Source organism: Denticeps clupeoides, chromosome 20, assembly GCF_900700375.1.
Source record: "Denticeps clupeoides chromosome 20, fDenClu1.1, whole genome shotgun sequence".
NCBI classification, from domain to species: Eukaryota; Metazoa; Chordata; class Actinopteri; order Clupeiformes; family Denticipitidae; genus Denticeps; species Denticeps clupeoides.
The window spans coordinates 4,867,767-4,888,368 of record NC_041726.1 but is presented as its reverse complement, the minus strand read 5'-3'; the positions used below and the strand labels follow the sequence as shown (position 1 = coordinate 4,888,368).

General features: G+C 48.3%; 1 protein-coding gene across 3 annotated transcripts; it reads right to left on the bottom strand.

Moving 5' to 3' along the window:
- Positions 1–1,478: 1,478 nt before the first annotated feature.
- On the bottom strand, positions 1,479–20,402 carry poc1bl (POC1 centriolar protein homolog B (Chlamydomonas), like). 3 transcript variants are annotated; one of them, XM_028964086.1, is made up of 11 exons: positions 20,186–20,402; positions 16,816–17,260; positions 13,419–13,588; positions 11,670–11,859; positions 10,821–11,006; positions 10,396–10,513; positions 7,428–7,604; positions 5,990–6,121; positions 5,625–5,735; positions 3,466–3,618; positions 1,479–2,718 (listed from the first exon to the last, which is right to left on the bottom strand). In XM_028964086.1, exons 2-11 carry the CDS (start codon positions 17,193–17,195, stop codon positions 2,590–2,592), a joined length of 1,746 nt encoding a protein of 581 aa, XP_028819919.1. In that variant the 5' UTR covers positions 17,196–17,260; positions 20,186–20,402; the 3' UTR covers positions 1,479–2,589. The 3 variants fall into 3 exon arrangements, with proteins under 3 accessions (XP_028819919.1, XP_028819920.1, XP_028819918.1); XM_028964087.1 differs by lacking the exon at positions 20,186–20,402 and adding an exon at positions 17,776–18,831 and having other exon boundaries at positions 16,816–17,322; XM_028964085.1 differs by lacking the exon at positions 20,186–20,402 and adding an exon at positions 17,776–18,831.
- Positions 20,403–20,602: the final 200 nt, after the last annotated feature.

Genomic DNA, 20,602 nt, shown 5'->3' with positions numbered 1-20,602 from the left:
TCACGGAGTGTCCCCTACAGGGTGACACGGTGACGGCGGTAAATCCTAATCCCGCCAACGCACGCAGGCGCCTGCTGCGGCTCACGAACTTCACGAAAAACTCTTATGAAAGACGGTCCATAACTGACTTCTTTTAGTACTAGAGAAAGGTTCGTGTCGAAATCGAAACCTTTTCGGAAAGTTCAACGTTATACGCCGCTATAAACCCTGCGGGTTACGCGATTTAAATTGTTGTTTTCTTTTTTTTTTTTATTTCGTTTTATTGCCGGACTACTTCCGGGTCTGGCCCGAGTTTTACGGGGCCGGTCACGTGACCGGAGTCTTCCAACTTCTGTCAAGTTCTTCTGTTGTCGTTTTTACTTATTTATTACAAACGTGTATATTTACTCGTTGATTAATCAGTGGTTATGGATGGTTACTGGAGTCACGACGCAGATTACCCGTCTTAATTTAGAGCCTTTAATAACCAAGTGGGTCAAGATTAAACCGAGCCTTTATTTAACGACAGCTGATTAAGTCCCTTAATTAACCACGCCCTGCGTGGCCTGCAGCACGCTGTCGCTTTCAGGGGGAAATCTGGTGTGGGGTTCGGATTTAAAGGCTGGGATGCATCTAAACTGGTTGGCAAGATGATGCTGTGGCCTCACGTTTGACAAAAGGTTGGGTTTTTTTTTTTAACAATTAGAACAAAACTGAACACACAGCTATGAAATAACACACGCTCGATGCTAAAGAGCATCTCATTACAAAAAAAAAAAAACCAGATTCATCAAACATCTTAAGTCTCCACAGCCGCCACAGGGTCAGGGCGTCACAGACTTCTGGCCGGTGGTGACATCAAGACGATGTCAGATGACCTTCTGGCTTAATTACACGGCCTGAAACATCGAAACTGGAAGCAAAACTCGTGTTTGTCCAAATGACTTAATAATTCATCTGACGCGAGATGGTAATTTGATTATTAGTGCCCTTGTTATCCCAGCAACAAAGGGCCGGGGCAAGCGGCGTGTGGCAGTAACGTATCCACCTCTCGTCCTGCCAGGGATGTCAGCCTGAGTAATCCTATCACCGTTTTTTTTTTTATATTCATCCAAATGGTGTACTGGCCATCGGGCTCAGAACCGGCGGCCGTGCAGCGGTTGTGAGGGGCCAACTAAAGTGGCGCCACGGCGGCCTTTCAGCGATGCACCATAGAAGTACGTGCATGCGTTCCAAACGACAAGGTGAAATCACATATATAACCTGATCCTCACCACAGTAGGGACGTAAACCCCGCGGGGATCTATTTATTGAGGGATTTATTAATTAAAAGTTATTTATTCGGGTTTGTCCTCTAGATGGCACCACGTTTCTGTAAGTTGTTCACACCACCTACAATTGACGTGGTCCAACTTTAGTGTAAAGGCGAGAATTTTAGTCTTTTCTGCCTTTTTTTATGCACCCACCACTATCTTGTAAAAAGTAAGGGACACGCTCTGTTTAATTAAACTCTTTTATTTCAGGAATTAGTAAAGGCTGCGCCCGTTTGTGCATAATCACTATTGTAATTAATGTCATTTTTTTGCATTGCCCTATTTAGGTCCCTTTACACATCAAGACAAGACAGAATTAACAATGTAAAACACTCTTGGACGTCTGTCCTGGAGCGGGGGACTTTTTAAAAAAATGCCATCGTGACCAGGGAGGGACAAGACGGGTTGGGCCGCGAAGTCACAAAATTGAACAGAAAAAAAGTGTCACCCGCATCCACTGGAACCGGACGTCACCGCGACCTTTTCGGATGCATGGCGGCACAGCTTCTTCACACTGCCGCGCCTGCGCTTCCTTACCAGGCCGAAACGAAATATTGAACGTGTGCTGATGCTGTGCCTCGTGCATTTAAAAAAAAAAATAATAATAATAATAATAATTCAGGCAGGGGAGAGGACAGGAACAGGACGCCGTGTTAGTGCAATGGCAGAATTCGGTGTTGTGTAGCGCCAGCTTTTGCCCGAACTTAATCGGCCACTGTCGGCAGGTGACGAGTGTTTCCTTAAAAGAATAAGAAAACGCTAAGAAGAAATCGTCTGACGTGTTTAAGACATTTGACGCGCCAAAGCTTGCGCGCGGTACAGACGGCGAATTCGTCCCAGGTCCCCCCCCCCCTGCCCCTCACGTTTATTCCAGAGGTGAGACGCCGCGACCGGCCTCTCACCTTTCCCCACAGTAGTTAAAAGGGCCGCGCCTCACCGCCAGGCAGCAATGTAAACCGGTCCCAGCCCACGTCCAGCGGGAAGAGAAATGCGACGGGAATGTAAAATAGCGTCCTCGGAGAGGCCAAAATATGTCAAGACAACGCTGTAAACGGTTCGGCCGCTCTCACCGTGGAGCCGTAGGAAAGCAAGGAGCCGGATGTTTGTTCCGCGTAATGCACTTTAAAAACGTTGAAGGACAGAGAAGAAACAAAAGAGAATAAAAAGACGTTGGCACGGCCGCTCTGGGTCCCCTTTGGTCCATGAAGGCACTTGGGCACGCTTTCCCCGCGGATTTAGAAGAGGCACCGCCTCGACTCTGGCAATTGCACTTGGGTCGCGTCGGTATTCCGCCCTTTCACTCGAACTTCCATCGCTGGTGCTTGTCCCCGGGAGTGCAGCTCCGCATCTCGACGTCCGTGCGCCCGTCGGCCTTGCGGAAAGACGTGACGCAGGTGTCGGAGTGAGGATGGTAGATGGTCCCGTCCTGAAATGAGAAAGGGCAGAGGTGGTGGCGACCGGGGAGCTTCCAGGAACGATGCTCAGAGCTATGACGATAGAGCTATGATTTCCGGAGTCAACCAGTAAAAATGTAGCTGTCGTCTCAACTCAAACTGCACATTTTAACAACGCGTAATTACGTAAAATGCACAAAATCGAACTTTTTACACAGCCAGATAATGTGAGTGGGAGTCGAGCTGCTCCTATGTTCACTACGTTACAGGGGCCGACATTTTTTCTATGCCTGGCGGTTAAGGGCCCCGTAATCAGAAGGTTGCCGGTTCTGAATCCCGATCCGCTGAGGTGCCACTAAGCGAAGCACCGTCCCCAAACGCTGCTCCCCGGGCGCCTGTCATGGCTGCCCAGTGCACACCAAGGGGTGATGGGTTAAATGCAGAGGACACGTTTTGTTGTGTCACCGTGTGCTGCGCTGGACCAGAACTGGACGAGGTCCTCTGAGCACGCTCTACACCTCCATAAGAACACCCCACCAGGGAAACTGCTGTCTGTTGATCTTGGCCGTTAATGGTCATACGGACATACGCTGCTCCCAGGAGAACAGCGGTCTGGTTAAGTCGAATGAACGTGCTTTTACGACGGCAACCATGACCTCAGGACCGGAACGTTTCCCCGGCAAATCCCTCCCATTGATTAGCCACGATTTTATTTCCCCCCCCCCTCTACATTATGAAGCACATTAAGAGACGTGGGCAGTGTCTCCAGGGTCACCCACTTCTCGGAAGTCCCAGATGATGTTGGAGGGCACCGGGGCTCCGTCCTGTGGGCAGTGCTGCATGCCAATGTAGGTCTGCCCGTCCGGTACCTCCGCACACAGCTCCGTCACCGAGTTGAAGCGGATCTCCTTCTGCGACGTGTACTCGAAGAACTGCGGACAAGGACGTCATTCGTTATCAGAAACGTCACCGTGCGCCACTACTGTTGGGTAATATATGGTACGGTAATTACAGAGTAAACACCCATACTGCCCAAACCGTTTCAATAAATGGTTTTATGATTAACCATGAGACTGGGCCTGAGTTCACGTTTTATTTTCATATTCTGAAACGATGACCGTGGTCAGTTTTTATGATGTCACCACCTGACTGGCTTTCTGGGCGTGCTGAGGTGTTTTAAATTATTATTCTTTTATTTTGCTGTATGTGTGACTGCCGACCTCACTGATGCTACAGATGTAGCTATACAGTCTATTTATCATCACCGTTCATAATATAACATAATATAAAGTGTTACAGAGGCAGCCAAAGAAATATAGAAACAAATGTTAAGAATATTTCTGGTCAAAATTATGTAATGTACATAAAGATATTAAAAAGTCAAAGATGTACAATTGGTTTAGAGTGCATAATAATGTGTTTTAAGGCATCTGGCTATTTACGAGGAGTATTATTTGGCTCTCCCAAGTACAAACATTACAACCGGCAAGTAAGGATATTAAGAATAATTACTGGGCCGCTTTTAAACACACACTAGCTGTGGATATTAACAATAAGAACGGAAGCATTTCCTGGTCGCTGCTCCTCTCTCCGATCACGACACCGTGGAACCGGTGATCAATGTTTGCATGCAACCCCACAAAATTCGAACCCCTGCGTGATGTCCGGGCCTGTGGGTCCCATTTTAGTGTCACACAAATTGTTGTCATTTGCTGTGAAGAATGTCGAACGGAACACAGAAAAAGCCATGAGAAAAAATGGGAGAAGAGAAAAAGACTCAGAAGCCTTCCGGCTTCCGATGGAAAAACCCCTGAGCAAGAAAGCTCAGAGCCCCCTTTCCACATGTGAGCAGACCTTTATACCCCTGGCCTACAGGATGTTGTCACTGGCTTACAGGAAATTGTCACTGGCCTACAGGAAGTTGTCACTGACCAATCAGAACCTATTGTTTCTGATGTCACGCCCCAGTGCCTCCCATCTGGGGGATACAAAGAGAGTGGGCGGTCCTGACGGCTGACACTTCACACGTTGCCATCAGACAAAAGGCATGTAAAACAGAGGTGTTGAATCTTCACGCACAACAATTGACACAGGAATGTCACATATCTTCTTGTAGACGGTCACTATGCAAAACAAAAGCATGGTCCTGCGATGTCCAATCTTACATGCACATATTTGTATGACCACCACACGAGGGTGAAATAAAAGTAGTCGGCCTCGATTCGGAACGCTCCCTCTCGTCACCGTGGCTACCAATGAAGAGAGGCGCATTTGCCCGGCGCACCCGGCCATTTGTTCTCTGCGGAACTCATGTATCTTTCAGCGCGGGACGGGCTTTGTGCAGAATGTGGCTAAGGTTCCCATCGGACACCCTGATTTTCATTCGCACGCAGCGGCGTCCAAGAAGATAGATGCCCCCGCCTGATATCTTCCCCCGTTCGCCGCCGCTCCCATTAAATATACACGAAGGCCGTTTATTCGTCGTAAAGAGAAGCTGGCGGGAATAAAGAGGGATGGGAAGACCTCAGAAATGATCGATGGCTTCGCTAAGCGATCCTGTTTCGGCGTGCATGCGCCCTGCCGCGTTCTCCTTACGTAACGCCGTTGAAAAGCATCTCATTTTCGAGGGTCATCCGATTAGGGGGCAGTGGTGGCCTAGCGGTTAAGGAAGTGGCCCCGTAATAAGAAGGTTGCCGGTTCGAATCCCGATCCGCCAAGGTGCTACTGAGCAAAGCACCGTCCCCACACACTGCTCCCCGGGCGCCTGTCATGGCCGCCCACTGCTCACTCAGGGTGATGGGTTAAATGCAGAGGACAAATTTCACTGTGTGCACCGTGTGCTGTGCTGCTGTGTATCACATGTGACAATCACTTCACTTCACTTACGAAAAAGCCTTAACCCCCGCCGAGCGATCACCTGATGTAGCTTTTCAGTTACCTGGTTGCCGCCCTGGCCGTGGCAGCCGAACAGAGCGAGGTGCGCCCCCGTGGGGTTGTGGTCCGGCGAGTTGTAGTCCAGGCATTCCGAGCGGATCCCGGTGCTACGAACCTGAGGACGACACGAGACTTATTTCAATTCGGAAGCCTCCTAGCAACGTTGCTGGCCATTTTATTAGGTACGCCCTGCGGTGGTACAGCCAAAGGGCCACCGCTGACCAGATATTACCAAGGTTTGCAAGAATGGCAACAGACGCAGATATAATAATAATTATAATAATAGCGTCTGGCTAATAAAGCTGCCCACTGTGTGTTTATTTATAGGGAACTTTATCGCCCACGGTCCTGTGGGAATTAGGCACTCACAGCTCCGTGCCAGCCCGCTCGGTCCTCTGGCACGTGAAGCTCCGGGTAAACGTGCTGCAGATACCAGTCGAAGCTGTTGCACTGCAGCCGCTCCCTCAGCAGGGCCCTCTCCGCGAGGTCCCCGTAGGTCTCCTAGGAAACGGGAGACAGGCCGCAGAGCTTCACCACTTTGCCTTTGTGCCATTAAAAAGTACATACTGTGACTTACATTGTTTAGATATACAGCGCCATGCAAAAGCCAAATGTCCAAAAAGGTGGCAACATACTGGGCTCCTCAATAACGTCCTCGGTAACGGCTTCTTCAATAACTATTATTGATAATCCCAATATGTCTAAATCAGTTCTGGCCAACCTGGCAACACAGCCACCCACCCTTGAGGAAGCGAGTGTCTGCGCCAACTATCAACTTGGCCTGAACATAAAACGACCCCCATTTTTCCAAGAATAGTTAAAACATTTCTTACAAAATACAAATACAAAATGAAGCGTATTGTGTTTTTGTCAGGAATCGAAACCACTTTCTCAGACGACCTTATATTTCTGGCCAACGTGATGGGGTTGAGAGTTCATTGTGTGTTTCACAGGTTTATTACCCTAAAAACAATGCTCTAATATTAAAAAAAGCAATTCTCCAAGTGAGATCAAATTTGCCAATTTAACCAAAAACAAAGGGATGGTTGCAAGTCATGCTTTAACACTTCAGACCCCAAGAGCAACAGAACCACCTTAAACTGAGGGAACGGTAATTAATGTTGTTTCAGAGGCTGGTGTGACTGGCTGGAGGCTCTTACTTGGCCGCGTCTCCACACGGCTTTTAGGGGGGAAAAAAAGTCCTTTATTGTTTGACCAAAGGTCCCTGGCGGCATTAATAATGTACTTTTTTTTTCTCGAATGGGTGGCATGGAGTTACATGCAACTTTTATGCGAATTAACACCAGCAATCCGATAGGGCACGATGCGTCACATTATCTCAGTCCCCACGGCGCTTTCTTTTTTTTTTTTTTTTTTTTTTAACGCAGAGGTCGGAGCAAAAGAGAGAGCCGCAAACGCGGGCAAAAGAATGGGTGTCAAAACACGTCGAAAAATGATCATAACACCTACCGCAGCTACTATCATCCGTGAAACCATATCTCCTTGAGTGTTTCGTGGCGGTCTGACAAAGTGGCCGCCAAGTCTGTGTGCTATTGTGGTTTAAAAAAAAAAAAAAAAAAAAAAAACCTTAAACCTTATCTTGTTTAGAATGTCTCTGGACAAGAAAACACAGTTATCGTGACATTCTTTCACTGGCGGCGCCCTTAATATAGACAAGAAGAATAGTGTCTATGTCAGGGCTGAGGAAACCGATCCCACCGTGTGCAAATTGTGGCCAGTGTGATCCAAACTGGGGCAAATGGGATCAGGAGTGAGTCGTTTTTTTTTGGTTTGCATTGCTTGTTACCTTCTGTGCTGGGGGGTTGCGGTGGTAGAAGTACTGCTTGTACGAGTCCATCCACACCTCGGCGGCGCGTACGGTGTTCTGCAGGAACTTGGGCCGGGCGTAGGGGGCTTTCTTCGGGAAGACGTGGCCCACGTGGGAGCACGGGTGTATTTCAAGCGAGCCGCCACACTGCCACACCTGCAATGCAGATGGCAACAAAACTTCATTAGCCCACCAATTTCACAGCAGGGCTGCCATACGGAAATGAAAAATTAAATAATAATTTGAATTAGCATGAACGTGGTTCAAATTGCAAGGAAGCTAAGGGGAGCTTTGGGGAAATGTCCAGGGGGAACTTGTTTTATCTTCCCTACATTTAAGGTTCTTTACATTAGAATATATAACAATAGATTTATATTGTGGGTTCAAACCCCACTTACTACCATTGTGTTCTCAAGCAAGACACTGAGTGTCTCCAGTGGGACTGTCCCTGTCACTCCTGACTGTAAGTCGCTCTGTCTGATAAATGAAGACATCTAAACTCCTCATCCATGATCAAAAAGATATGCTGCATTTTGGGGCCCTGAACTTCGATTGAAACCAATGGAAGTTCAGGGCCCCAAAATGCAGCATATCTTTTTGTCGGAAGTGACACACACTTTGATGATCTTAGTGCCGTTCAGGGTCGTCAGCATATTTAGACTTCGACAGGGGTTACGGTTATGCACGGGGCAATGTTTATAGATCTCTCTTCGGTTGCCTGTCCTTGTGTCTGACATTTATCTCATTGTTCGGACGAAGGCGTCCTTTCCACAGCAAATCTGGCAATGACAAAACCCAAATAACATTTTGTCCACTTTTAAACGCGTTTCTTATGTTAAAACAATACAAAACAATAAGATGAAGACCCTACGCTACGCCAAAAAGTGAACAAATACAATATGCCCGAAGACTAACTGTATTTGACAGAGATATCAAAGAGCTGAAACACTAAATGCACATCTGAAAAATGAGTTTAGACAGGCAGTCATGACAAACGGCCCAACCCTTCAAATGAAGTTTCGGGCTGAAAGCGCGACTCTGACCATCAGCAGCTGTTTAAATCTGCTTTCCGTAGCTTGACGGCGTGGCTGTAATCAGAGCCGACTGCGTGTCTTCCATGCTTTTAAGCTGATTCACACCGGCCTGATCCTCGAGTGAACTCCACTGGCGATCCCCGTTAGGGCCCGTGTATGGGTTCCAGGACCTGCATTAGTTGTATTCTTCTTATTCTAATCCAAAATGCACACTGAACAGCAGGGGAACAAGAGAAGCATACTTTTCCCTATTGTGTAGCTGTTTCCAAAAGCTAAACGCGTACTACCGCATGTTGGAAAAAAGTTCAGTGCACTTTTAATTTTACTCAAATAGGTCAAACTTCAGAAATGCTATATGTACAGTTGTGGCCAAAGGTTTTGAGAGTGACACAAATACTAGTTTTCACAGAGTTTGCTGCTTCAGTGTTTTTAGATCTTTTTTTCAGTTGTTTCTGTGGTGTACTGAGGAATAATTGCAAGCATTTCAAGTTTCAAAGGCTTTTATTGGCAATTACAATAAAATTACATCAGGCTCATGCAAAGAGTCAATATTTGCACCATTGGCCCTTTTGTCTCAGGACCTCTGCAGTTCGCCCTGTCGTTCTTCACCAAACCTTCCTTGGACGGTTGGGAGAAGTTGCTGTCGGAGGAAATGTTGGTACCGTTCTTTATTCATGGCTGTGTCCTTATTTAAAATTGTGAGTGAGCCCACTCCCTTGGATGAGAACCAGCCGCACACATGAATGGTCTCAGGATGCTTTACTGTTGGCACGAGACAGGACCGATGGTGGCGCTCACCTTTTCTTCTCAAATTTTTCCAGATGCCCCAAACAATCTGAAAGGGGCTTTATCAGAGAAAAAAAGGACCCCAGTCCTCAGTTGTCTAATATCAGTCTGTCCTTGATGTTTTTCTTGGAGAGAAGTGGCCTCTTTGCTGCCCCTCTTGACACCAGGTCGTCCTCCAAAAGTCTTCGCTCACTGTGCAGATGCCCTCACACCTGCCCGCTGTTATTTCTGAGCGAGCTCTGCACTGGTGGCGCCCCGATTCCGCAGCCGGATCATCTTTAGGACATGGTCCTGGAGCTCGCTGGACTTTCTTGGGCGCCCTGATGCCTTCTTCACAACACTTGAACGTCTCTCCTTGAAATTTTTGATGATCCCATAACTGGTTGATTTAGGTGCAATCTTAGTAGCAGCAATATTCTTGCCTGTGAAGTGGTTTTCATGCAACACGATGATGACTTGCAGGTAACCATGTTTAACCCTCCTTTTTAAAGCATCCAGTCTGCTATTCTAACTCAGTCAGCATGACAGAATGATCTCCAGCCTTGTGCTCCTCAACACTCTCACTTGTGTTAATGAGAGGATCACTGAAATGATCTCAGCGGGTCCTTCTGTGGCAGGGCTGAAATGCAGTGGAAAAGAGGGACTTTGCGATTCATCTGATCATCCTTCATAATATTCTGGAGTATATGCAAATGACCATAATAAAGACGGAAGCCGCAGACTTTGTGAAAAACAGTGTAATTCTAAAAACTTTTGGCGATGACCGTAAAAATGAAATATTTAGGGCACCATTTTCAACCTGGTGCTAAGCACAGCACTATGTGCATAGCGTGGGGCTTGTGTGGGAGTGCAAAGTCAAAGCTATCCTTGAGATTTACTTAAACACACAGCAAGAAAATAATGCTTTACCTGGAAGAGCAGAAAATTAATAACCATGTAGTTGTTCTGTCACCAAGAGTGCAAATAATATTGAAAACTTTTGGGTTGAGTTAAAAAACAAACAAAAATACCAACCTTTCTCATGATATTCCATTTTAAAATGCTACTCTAATAAAAATGAGTCTAGAGGTCGTCCTGAACAGACGTTAAGCATTCTGCACACAGCCCAGACTGACGGAGGCACTGACCCTGAAGGAAAGTTCCAGATTCTCTCCTCCCCACACCTCCATGCCCATGTCATAAGTGCCCAGGTACTCAAAGTAAGCTTTGCTGACAGCGAACAGCCCCCCGGCCATAGTGGGAGACCTGGAAGGAGACAGAGAGAGGCTGAGACTGGGAGGGGACACCTGAGGCAAAAAAAACTCTATATCAATCATTTATTTCTATATCAATTTATACATCAACGGCCAACAAAGGTCACCGCGTATAAAGCTAGGCTAACGTCAAGCTCAGTTTAGTTTTTGCTCTGGTTAACGTATGCATCGCAGATTGGGAGTATATACATGCATTAATGCCTGGTGAAATGCGGCGCATTACTGTCAAACACGGTCGGCCCCCGCTTATCTCTCTGCGCGGTTCGGAGACGCGTGGAGCCGCTCAACTCGTGCCTGACCTGATGGGGTCGATGCGCGACTTGCGCCGGTTCCGCTCTCTCAGGGGCACCGAGTGCCACTGGAACGTCAGCCTCCAGTCGAAGCCGCCAATCATGGGCTCCTCCGTCTGCATGTAGAACTCGAACGTGTTCCAGTCGATGGTGTCGATCACCGGGCACACAATTGTGCTCGCGTTCTCACCGATCCTGATGGGAGAAAATGGCAATGCCCTCCTTTATCCAGCATTCCTTTACTACCGACGCATGAAATCTAGCGTGTCCAAATTTTGTCCAAACTACACATATCAGTCATCAAACAACTTGAATTAAGAGGTGGAAACATTTGATCATTCAAGCATTGTTTTTAGCAAGTAGTTGTCACAAACAGGATGATATCAGTAGCTGCTCTGTGAATGATGACGTTCCTCGTCCCAGAAACTAGTATATCTATAAGGTGGTAATAGCCTAGTGGTTAACTTAACCAGAAGACCCAGGTTCAAATCCCACTTACTGCCATTGTGTCCCTGAGCAAGACCCTTAACCCTGAGTGTCTCCAGGGTGGGGACTGTCCCTGTAACTACTGATTGTAAGTCGCTCTGGATAAGGGCGTCTGCTAAATGCTGTAAATGTAAATGTAAATTGTTGCCCTCACTGCAAGTGAAAATGTTAAACGACCATTAGCCATGAAGGCTCTATCTCTCCCGTGTAATCAAATGTGAAGGCGCTCAAGGCCACAAACCTTAATGTCACCGTTTTTTTTCCCCATTCGCTGGGCTCCATGGCATTTACCTACAAATGCTGATGATAACCTTGGCTCCTACTATGAATTATTCATTTACAAGTAATGTTCATAAACCGGAACTGACGAACCTTTCAAGCAGCGGTTCGACCCAGCCCGGCACACATTCGCAGTGGCAGTCCAGGAAAGTAAGCACCGCCCCGGTGGCGTAGGTGGCGCCGATGAGCCGGGCGCGCACCAAGCCCTCTCTCTTATTGGTGCGGATGAGACGGACCCGGTCCAAGGTGCTTATGTACGTGGCCAGCTGGGACTTGAGATATCCTGTGGTTCACATTTGGCATGGTGGTTATAGCAACACAAAGTAGCAAAAGAAGCAACTTGAAACTTTCCAGTCGTAATGTAGGTGTTAATACACCTACATTTTTACTTTTTATTTTATTTCATCATTTATTTTCTCTTCTGTTTGTTTTCTCTCTAAATTTCTTGTTAAGGTCACCGATAGTGCTGACATCTGCAAACCTATTTGTTCTCTATGTCTATTCCCACTCCCCCTATCGCTCTTGCTATAAGAATCTTGGTGATTATATATTCATATTTGTATTTCTATTGTCATTATTATTCACAATGTTACATTGAGTAAAAGTTTATTACTGAAAAGATTTTTGCCTTTGCACAGTGATGTGGTTGACTGCTGTATTGAATCTATCTGAAGGAGATGCATTTTGTTTTGTGATTTTTATTCTTTTGTATGTCTGTAAACTGAAAAATGACCTCAATAAATAAAATGAATTAATTAATTAATAAGCAGCAGCAGGGGTGACAATTGCAGAAAAAGTGAACCTGATTGTCATTTTGAAACTTTGCAGCACAGCACGCGGTGACACAACGAAATGTGTCCTCTGCTTTTAACCATCGCCCTTGGTGAGCAGTGGGCAGCCGTGACAGGCGCCCGGGGAGCAGTGTGTGGGGACGGTGCTCAGTGGCACCTCAGCTCGGATCACAGTTCTGCTTCCTTACTCACTAAGCCACCACTGCCCCTCGGGACAACGTCTTGGTAGAATAAAGAACGCTCCAATGAACAATTTCAAAAGCAGAAAGAGTTATTAAAAATTTCTTTCAATTCCTCCCTCGTTTTTTCTTCTTTTTCTGATACACCAGCGACACATACCAGTGTACTGATAATCATTATATTGCCTTATCAATTTTTGGCCCAAATTCCATATAATACTACAGTTATCCAGTACGCATTGCTGTGCACATGAAATGTAATGCAATTTAGCCTAAACTTTTACCAAAGGTCAGCTTGCTAACTATATAGCTGATCCACGTGGATTTGCTAACTTGGTCTGGATATTCTGACAATTTAAAAAGCAGGTAAAAGTTTTATTTAACAGTAAACCAGCCCCGACCGACCGTGCCGTTGTGGTAAAACGTCAGAGATCGGTGAGCACTCTTATGTGCTAAATGAACAGGCATACGCAGGAAAATGAAATTTTTTTAAATGCTAAACACCCTCATGTCCGCAGTCGTCTTGCTAAAGGCTGCAAGGGCGGCCGTGAACCAGAACAGGTCTGGGGGGGGGGGGGTGAAATGTGCCGGCAGTTCCGAGCAGCCAAAACATCTCTGATTCGTGCTAATGGAAACTGCCGGGCAGGGCCGGAGACTCCCGTAGCTTTGGACGGGAGGCGGACAGGAAATTGTTCTGCATGAGGTCATGGAGGAGCAGGGCCGTAAACACGAACGTCATGTCTGAGCGCAGCTCTCGGGGGGGGACCAGAACCAGAATTGTGTTGACCCGGCGAACCCTGTTCCTCCGTTCACCCCCGTACCACGTTGCCGCTATCCTCCTCGCTCTCGGCCCGTCTGCGGGAAAAACTGACCTCGGTCGCTGAAATCATCGACGAGGATGATCTCCCTCAGCAGTATAGCGGGCGTGGTCTCCAGGACGCTGTGGATCGTCCTCAGCAGCGTGGACCAGGCCTCGTTGTAGAAGGCGATGACCACCGACGTGGTGGGCAGGCGCCTGAGGTCGAACTTCTTTGCCCGACACCTGTCCCGGGAAGAAGGAAGTCAGCAGACGGAGAGCAGGCGCCATGAACCACAGGAAGCCGTTTGTTTTCAAAAGACGAGCCAAACTTAATATCATTTTTTATTAAAAAAAAAAAGGATTTATATATAATTTGAGGGAGAGAGAATAGCATTTGGGCGACTAATTGAGCCTATAGCAGAGCGAGGCGTCTTCCCCACCCTGAGAGAGAGAGATGGTCTCAGAAGCGTGGTGAGGTGAGACCGGATAGAGGGAGGTGGATACAGAGCAGCTGAAGTGTTTAGTGAGCATGCTACAGAGGTAAAAAAAGTACAGTACAAGAGAAGAGAGAGAAAAAGAGAGAGAGAGAGAGAGAGAGAGAGAAAACCCCACTAAAACCACAAACCTGCAGAGAGACAGAACAGAGGGGAGGGGGAAGAACAAGAATAAACTTCACCTTGTAAGAAAGCTTTTCTTTTTAATCATGGCGCTCTCAAGCTATGCGGAATCGTACATTTCTAAAGATGTAAAGTTTAACAAATATAGAAAATACTGACTTTCCATAAAAACATAAGAGCTCAAAATTCGAGGTCCAGTCAAAACCAGTTGTTTGGCCATAAAGTCTTCACGCAAGAAGCTTCAAAGTTTGATTTCACCTGCGGCACGGCTTCGACATTCCTCTATTTACAGGGGTTGCCGTGGGGATGAATGAGTACTAATAACTCATTACTCGCTGTGCCAAAAACGCCAGGGGCACTAGAGCGAGGAGAGTGCAAGCGCCGACAGCGCGGCGGTGGCCCGGTAGAACAAGAGCAGACGCTCCGGAGCAATCCGGACCCGTAATGAACGTGAAGTACGTACACTCTCGATACACTCTCCTCCCGCTCAGGACCGTGGCTGCCCGAGCTCATGCTGGGACACAGAACTCGCCCGCAAACGAATAATACGGACAGCCCAGAGTCGCCAATATAACTAGTGTGCGCGACTTCGGGCGGCAGGAGGGGGGTCCGAGCCGGGATTCGAACTCACAGCCACAGCCATCAAGCACTCTTATTTACATTTATGGCATTTATCAGACGCCCTGCTCACTCAGGGTGATGGGTTAAATGCAGAGGACAAATTTCACTGTGTGCACCGTGTGCTGTGCTGCTGTGTATCACATGTGACAATCACTTCACTTTACTCTTATCCAGAGCGACTTACAATCAGTAGTTACGGGGACAGTCCCCCACTGGAGCAATTTTAGGGTTAAGTGTCTTGCTCAGGGACACAATGGTAGTAAGTGGGATTTGAACCTGTGACTCTGTAGTCTTCTGGTTCATAGGCAAGTGTGTTACCCACTAGGCTACTGCCATCCCTTATTAACCGAAACTGTTTGGAAAACTACACTTACGTTTTAATTACGAGTACTAAGTACACAAACTTACATGCAATATTAAATATTAATAACGCTTTAGCTTAGGGAGGGTGAAAGCTGTGAGAACAAGATGAAATAGCACCTAATGAATCAAACAGATGACGTTCAGTTACAGTCGGTCAATAGAAAAGAAACTGGTGCGAGGACAAAAGAAAGGGATTGGCCGTGCACGACACAGCAAAAGACTAGGCGCGGCCTGCCTTTCATGCAGGCACCTCGGAGGACGTGGCCGACGCTGCCGGGTGGCACCTGCGTCGCCGCCAGCCACCGTTGCGTCACGCGAAGGCAGAGACGAGCAGTGCGATTGAGCCGCTTACATTTACATTTACAGCATTTATCAGACGGCCTTATCCAGAGCAACTTACAATCAGTAGTTACAGGGACAGTCTCCCTGGAGCAACTTAGGGTTAAGTGTCTTGCTCAGGGACACAATGGTAGTAAGTGGGATTTGAACCCGGGTCTTTTATTTTATAGGCGAGTGTGTTACTCACTAGGCTACTACCACCCACCACTACCACGCGCGGGTCGGCCACTCCTCGAGCCGGGACACCGGTTAACTACCAGGCTGCGGGAGGCATGTGTCTGAAGAACAAGGGCGTGTGTGTGTGTGCGTGTCAACATTTTGTTGTCACGAGCAACAGATCCGCCAGAAATGCACAGTCATAAAATCCTAAATTATTTTTTAAGGGTGTGTGTCCATCTTTTCGTTTTTTCTTGTACGTGCCGCTTGTACGAGGCTCTCACTTTAACGGCACGCATCGACAGCTCACCAGTCCCATTTACCGCTAAGGGGTGCTCAGTTCGGAAAACCTCACAAATCAATTTGATTTAGATTCTTGGGCTCACAATTCGTTCCAAAACCGATTTTCATCTTTTTTTTTTTTTTTTTTATCAGTCTAATTGGAAAAGGTCACATTACAAAAATAAAATAGTTGAAAACATGAACTGCAACAATTCCACTTAAATAAAACAACGTAAGTGAACATTTTACATGAAACGTTTTACATGTTTCGGTTAAACCCTTTTCTGTCCGTTTTGGGGTGGCAGTAGTCTAGTGGGTAAGACGCTCGCCTGCGAACCAGAAGACCACAAAGTTCCAGGTCCAAACCCCACTTACTACCATTGTGTCCCTGAGCGAGACACCCATCCCTGAGACACCCATCCCTTCACTTCATTTGATTAGAAGATGAAGTGAAGTCGCTAGACTATTCCTGGTCCAGTAATAAAAAGTTTTAACATCAGCAGAACTGCCCCCCTCAGAACACGTCTGTATCCCCATTTGTTGGCTGGTGGGCCTGTTGTTGGTGCGGTTGAGAGTGAAAGCTGCGCCTCTCAGATCTAGTGCCGGATCTGCGGGAGAACCTGACATTTCTTTTATTTTGCCGCCAGGTCTGGACGCCGGACATTTACATTTACGGCATTTATCAGAGTGACTTACGATCAGTAGTCTCCCCTGGAGACACTCGGGGTTAAGTGTCTTGCTCAGGGACACAATGGGGCAGTGGTGGCCTAGTGGTTAAGGAAGCGGCCCCGCAACCAGAAGGTTGCCGGTTCGAATCCCGATCCGCCAAGGTACCACTGAGGTGCCACTGAGCAAAGCACCGTCCCCACACTCTGCTCCCCGGGCGCCTGTCATGGCTGCCCACTGCTCACCAAGGGTGATGGTTAAATGCAGAGGACATTTAACATGGTAGTAAGTGGGATTCGAACCCGGGTCTTCTGGTTCATAGGCGAGTGTCTTACCCACCCATATGGTACATCCTATTAGCCCTGAATCTGTAGAGACGGAACCCCTATGAGAAGATTTGAAAATGGCAGACGACCTGACACTTACTCGTGCATCCTGTTGTCCTGTATGTGGCGGTGCAGGGAGATCTTATCACTGGCAAAGATGTTGATGGCGTAGCGCTCCACGCTGTCCTCCTGCTGCTTCTTCTCCTCCTCCGTCAGGGTGAGCCGCGTGGCCTTACCCCACTCCCCGGGGGCGTCGCTGTCCGGCGGGGGCTTCGCGTGGACGGCCTGCTGCAGGCGCTCGTCGTCCTCCTCGTCCCGCGGCCGGACCTCCAGGACCGCGGCGTCGCCGCCGCCGCCGCGCGGAGGGGACGAGGACGGGGGGGGGGAGCGGGCCAGAAAGACGTAGGCCAGCCAAACCAGCAGCAGGAAGAAGCTGGTTCGGGCCAGGAGGCCCAGCTTCCGAGACAAGCGCACCCTCATGGCCCCGCCCTCCGCCGGCTTGCTCGGGTTCCTTCTCGTGGCTCCGTCACTCCGTCACTTCTTCGCTGCAGCGCAAGGCGCAGACAAATGCCATTAACGTTCAATATTTCGCTACGGCCAATGAGTGCTGAATAAAACAGAATACATCATTGATAACATTGATGGCTTGGAAAGGGTTAAGAAAACTTTTTATTGACATTTTATGTGTTATTTATGTACATAATACATATTGGCAAAAAAAAAAAATCATTAAAAATATAATGGTGCAATGATTCTGCAACACACCACATTGTTTATTGTCTAAGGTATCTTAGCAACGGAGGGAAAAAAGCAAGCGCTTTGAAGGTGACGTGTGATCAACCAATATCGACATTATCGATGACCGTATATTCCACGCGGTGAAAACAAAACCACCATTTATCGGAGCTGCAAGCAATTTTCAGCGACATGCCGAAAAAAATTGGATCACAATGTACTTTCCCAAATCAAACGATTTTTCCCAATCAATTTTCTTCACAAATTTTTCTGATTTCGCCAGACCAAAACCAAACGACACCAGAGATAGTAAACAGTCTATTACCACATAAAACCACGACTAGTACTGCCCTCCTCGGCTCCGTTTTCAGCCATTTCGCTCCTGGCTGGCTCCACGCGGTGCACCACGCCACGTGGCGCGGCTCCTGTATTCCGTAGTTTCCGTATTTTAGGCCACTCTCCGTCACGGTGCGATAACAGTTCAAGTTAAGTACGATTTCGCCCGCTGTGGGTCCCGGGATATTTCGCTTTGTACGTATGAACGTTTGCCTCCTGCACCACGTCCTCGTTGGGTTCACGACCTGCACGTCTGGTTTTGGTGCGTTCTTGTGCCGCCTTTCCGCCACGTCGCCGTGACATTCCGTCGGGGGGGCCGTTATTAATATGTCTAATCTAATTGCAGAACTTCCTTATTTTCATGATGTGTGCGGAGGAACAGTCTTTATTCTCCTAGTCTGTAGACGTTTGCTTGTCTTCTAGCAGGTCTTCTAGCTCATCTCGCAACAGGGGGCAGGCGGGCCGACATTGTGGGTCCGGTGACGGGGGAGCTCGCGGTGGGCGCGGAGGGGGAGGACATTCAGCCCAAGGGGTCGTTTGTTCCGGCAAAAGGTTGTAAATGCGTCCCGGCTTTCATTCGGTGTGTCTCGTCCTCCTTCGCCTCCTGGGTCGCCTTCGGCTGCTGCCGTCACATGCCCCCCGGGGGCCCGACGGTGGCATTTTTTTTTTTACGCCGTTGAACGGTCCCCGCCCAGACAAGTTGGGAGGGTGAAGAACCTGTCCCGCGGCTCACGTCACCTCGTCCCCGGCGCGAAGCGGCCCGGAGACATTCCTCGCGAGAGCGCTGGCAACCGCGGCCACGCCTGCGCGGACTCCGGCGGCGGCCCGGGCCTCCCGTGTAATCGCATAATTGGACGGCATTAATATTTCAGCGCGCAGGGATTTGCTCTCGGAGCAGCAGTGATAGCGGCTCAATATTACACGCCGGCACGGCAACGACTAATATTAATATCCAAATTCGTGTCGGTATGCATCAATATGTCTTACCTCTTCTATCAGTAAACGTGGCTTATCAACGTACCCCATTACTTATTAGTATAATAATAAAAAAGTAAAGTGAAGCACCACAGCACACGGTGCACACAGTGAAATGTGTCCTCTGCTTTTAACCCATCACCCTTGGTGAGCAGTGGGCGGCCATGACAGGCGCCCGGGGGGCAGAGTGTGGGGACGGCGCTTTGCTCAGGATCGGGATTCGAACCAAGAACCTTCTGATTACGGGGCCCCTTCCTTAACCGCTAGACCACCACGAGTTAGTTATGGTTAATGGTTATGGCTAATATATATGGTTAATATGCATGCGCAATTATGTATTAACATGGCCACTGATCTAATCACATTACAGCATAATACAGCTACTACTTTAACTGAATAGGGGATGGTAGTAAATATTTGTAAAATCTTGATTACATTTGAGCCTGTAACCATTTATTGTCCAATTTCGGGTTTAGGGTCACTTTGAAACTTGCCGTGAACTGAGATCAGCAGTTAATCGAAAAGTTCCCCCTCCATCATTAACACACTTTTCCAGCTACCGGAGTTGCCTTTTTCACACTTGTGGTGTCTTTATAATGCACCTATCAAAAACGCTGATATTTCTACGCAACCCTAAACTTTTAAGCAGTAGTCTGGGCAGTAGTGGGTTGGGCAGTGGTGGTCTAGCGGTTAAGGAAGCGGCCCCGCAATCAGAAGGAAGCCGGTTCGAATCCCGATCCGCCAAGGTGCCGCTGAGGTGCCACCGAGCAAAGCGGCGTCCCCACACAATGCTCCCCGGGCGCCTGTCATGGCCGCCCACTGCTCTCCAAGGGTGATGGGTTAAATACAGAGGACACATTTCACGGTGTGCACCATGTGCTGTGCTGCTGTGTATCACATGTGACAATTACTTCACTTTCACTTTAGTTTGCCATATTAAGACTGTAGATAATGTCTGTTGGTATTTTTCCATCGACCACTGGTATATACCTAATTCCCACGACATGCTAATCAGCAGTCGATATGAATGGAATAATCAATATTCCTGTACTGTACCATCAAAACATCGGTTCTCATTACTGTTCACCACATGAACATTACGGTTTTAATGGCACGTTACTACAGTGTAATTACGGGATATAAATAAAAGCAGCGACTTACATCGGACGCGTAACACCGCGCGCAGTGACTGCAGGACGGCGCCTGGACGTCGCATGGCAGCGGAAAGGTCAGAGGTCGAAAGGCGCACACGCGCGATGATTGACAGGCTGGCACCGGCGCTGCTGCCGGGCGCGGACGGATATCGCGCGTTCTACGCGGGGTTCGCGGGCGCCGAGTCCCCCCCACCCTCCCCGGAGCCGCCGAACTTTGCGCCGGACGCGGAGTTCGAGCGAAGTCGGGAGGCGAGCGGCGGCTCTCCTTACCTCGGACTACATTCCGCGCCGTTCCGGGGTAAAGAAGAAGAAGAGAAAAAAAAGTCCGCCTCCTCCTCCTCCTCCTCCTCTTTCTCTCCCTCTCTGAGCGAGTTCCGCCGCCGCGCGGCCGTTTTCACACCCACCGCCGGCCCCCGCCCCTCCGACCCTCGGTCCCGGTGCCGGTCCCGGTCCCCGCGGTCCGCCTGCGCCGGGGACTTCCTGACGGGCGGACCGCACTCGGCCACGTGACTCCTCCGCGGCGGCGCGCTGCCCCGTTAAATAGTGCGCCAACCCCCAGACCACAGCGACCCGTACACGAATTACGCAAAACTCCCAAATAAACTCGGCCTTGTAGTTATAAGATAGTTATAACTAGTGCTTTGTCTGAATTTGTGTGATTAGTGTCAAACTCTTCTTACTGTAAGA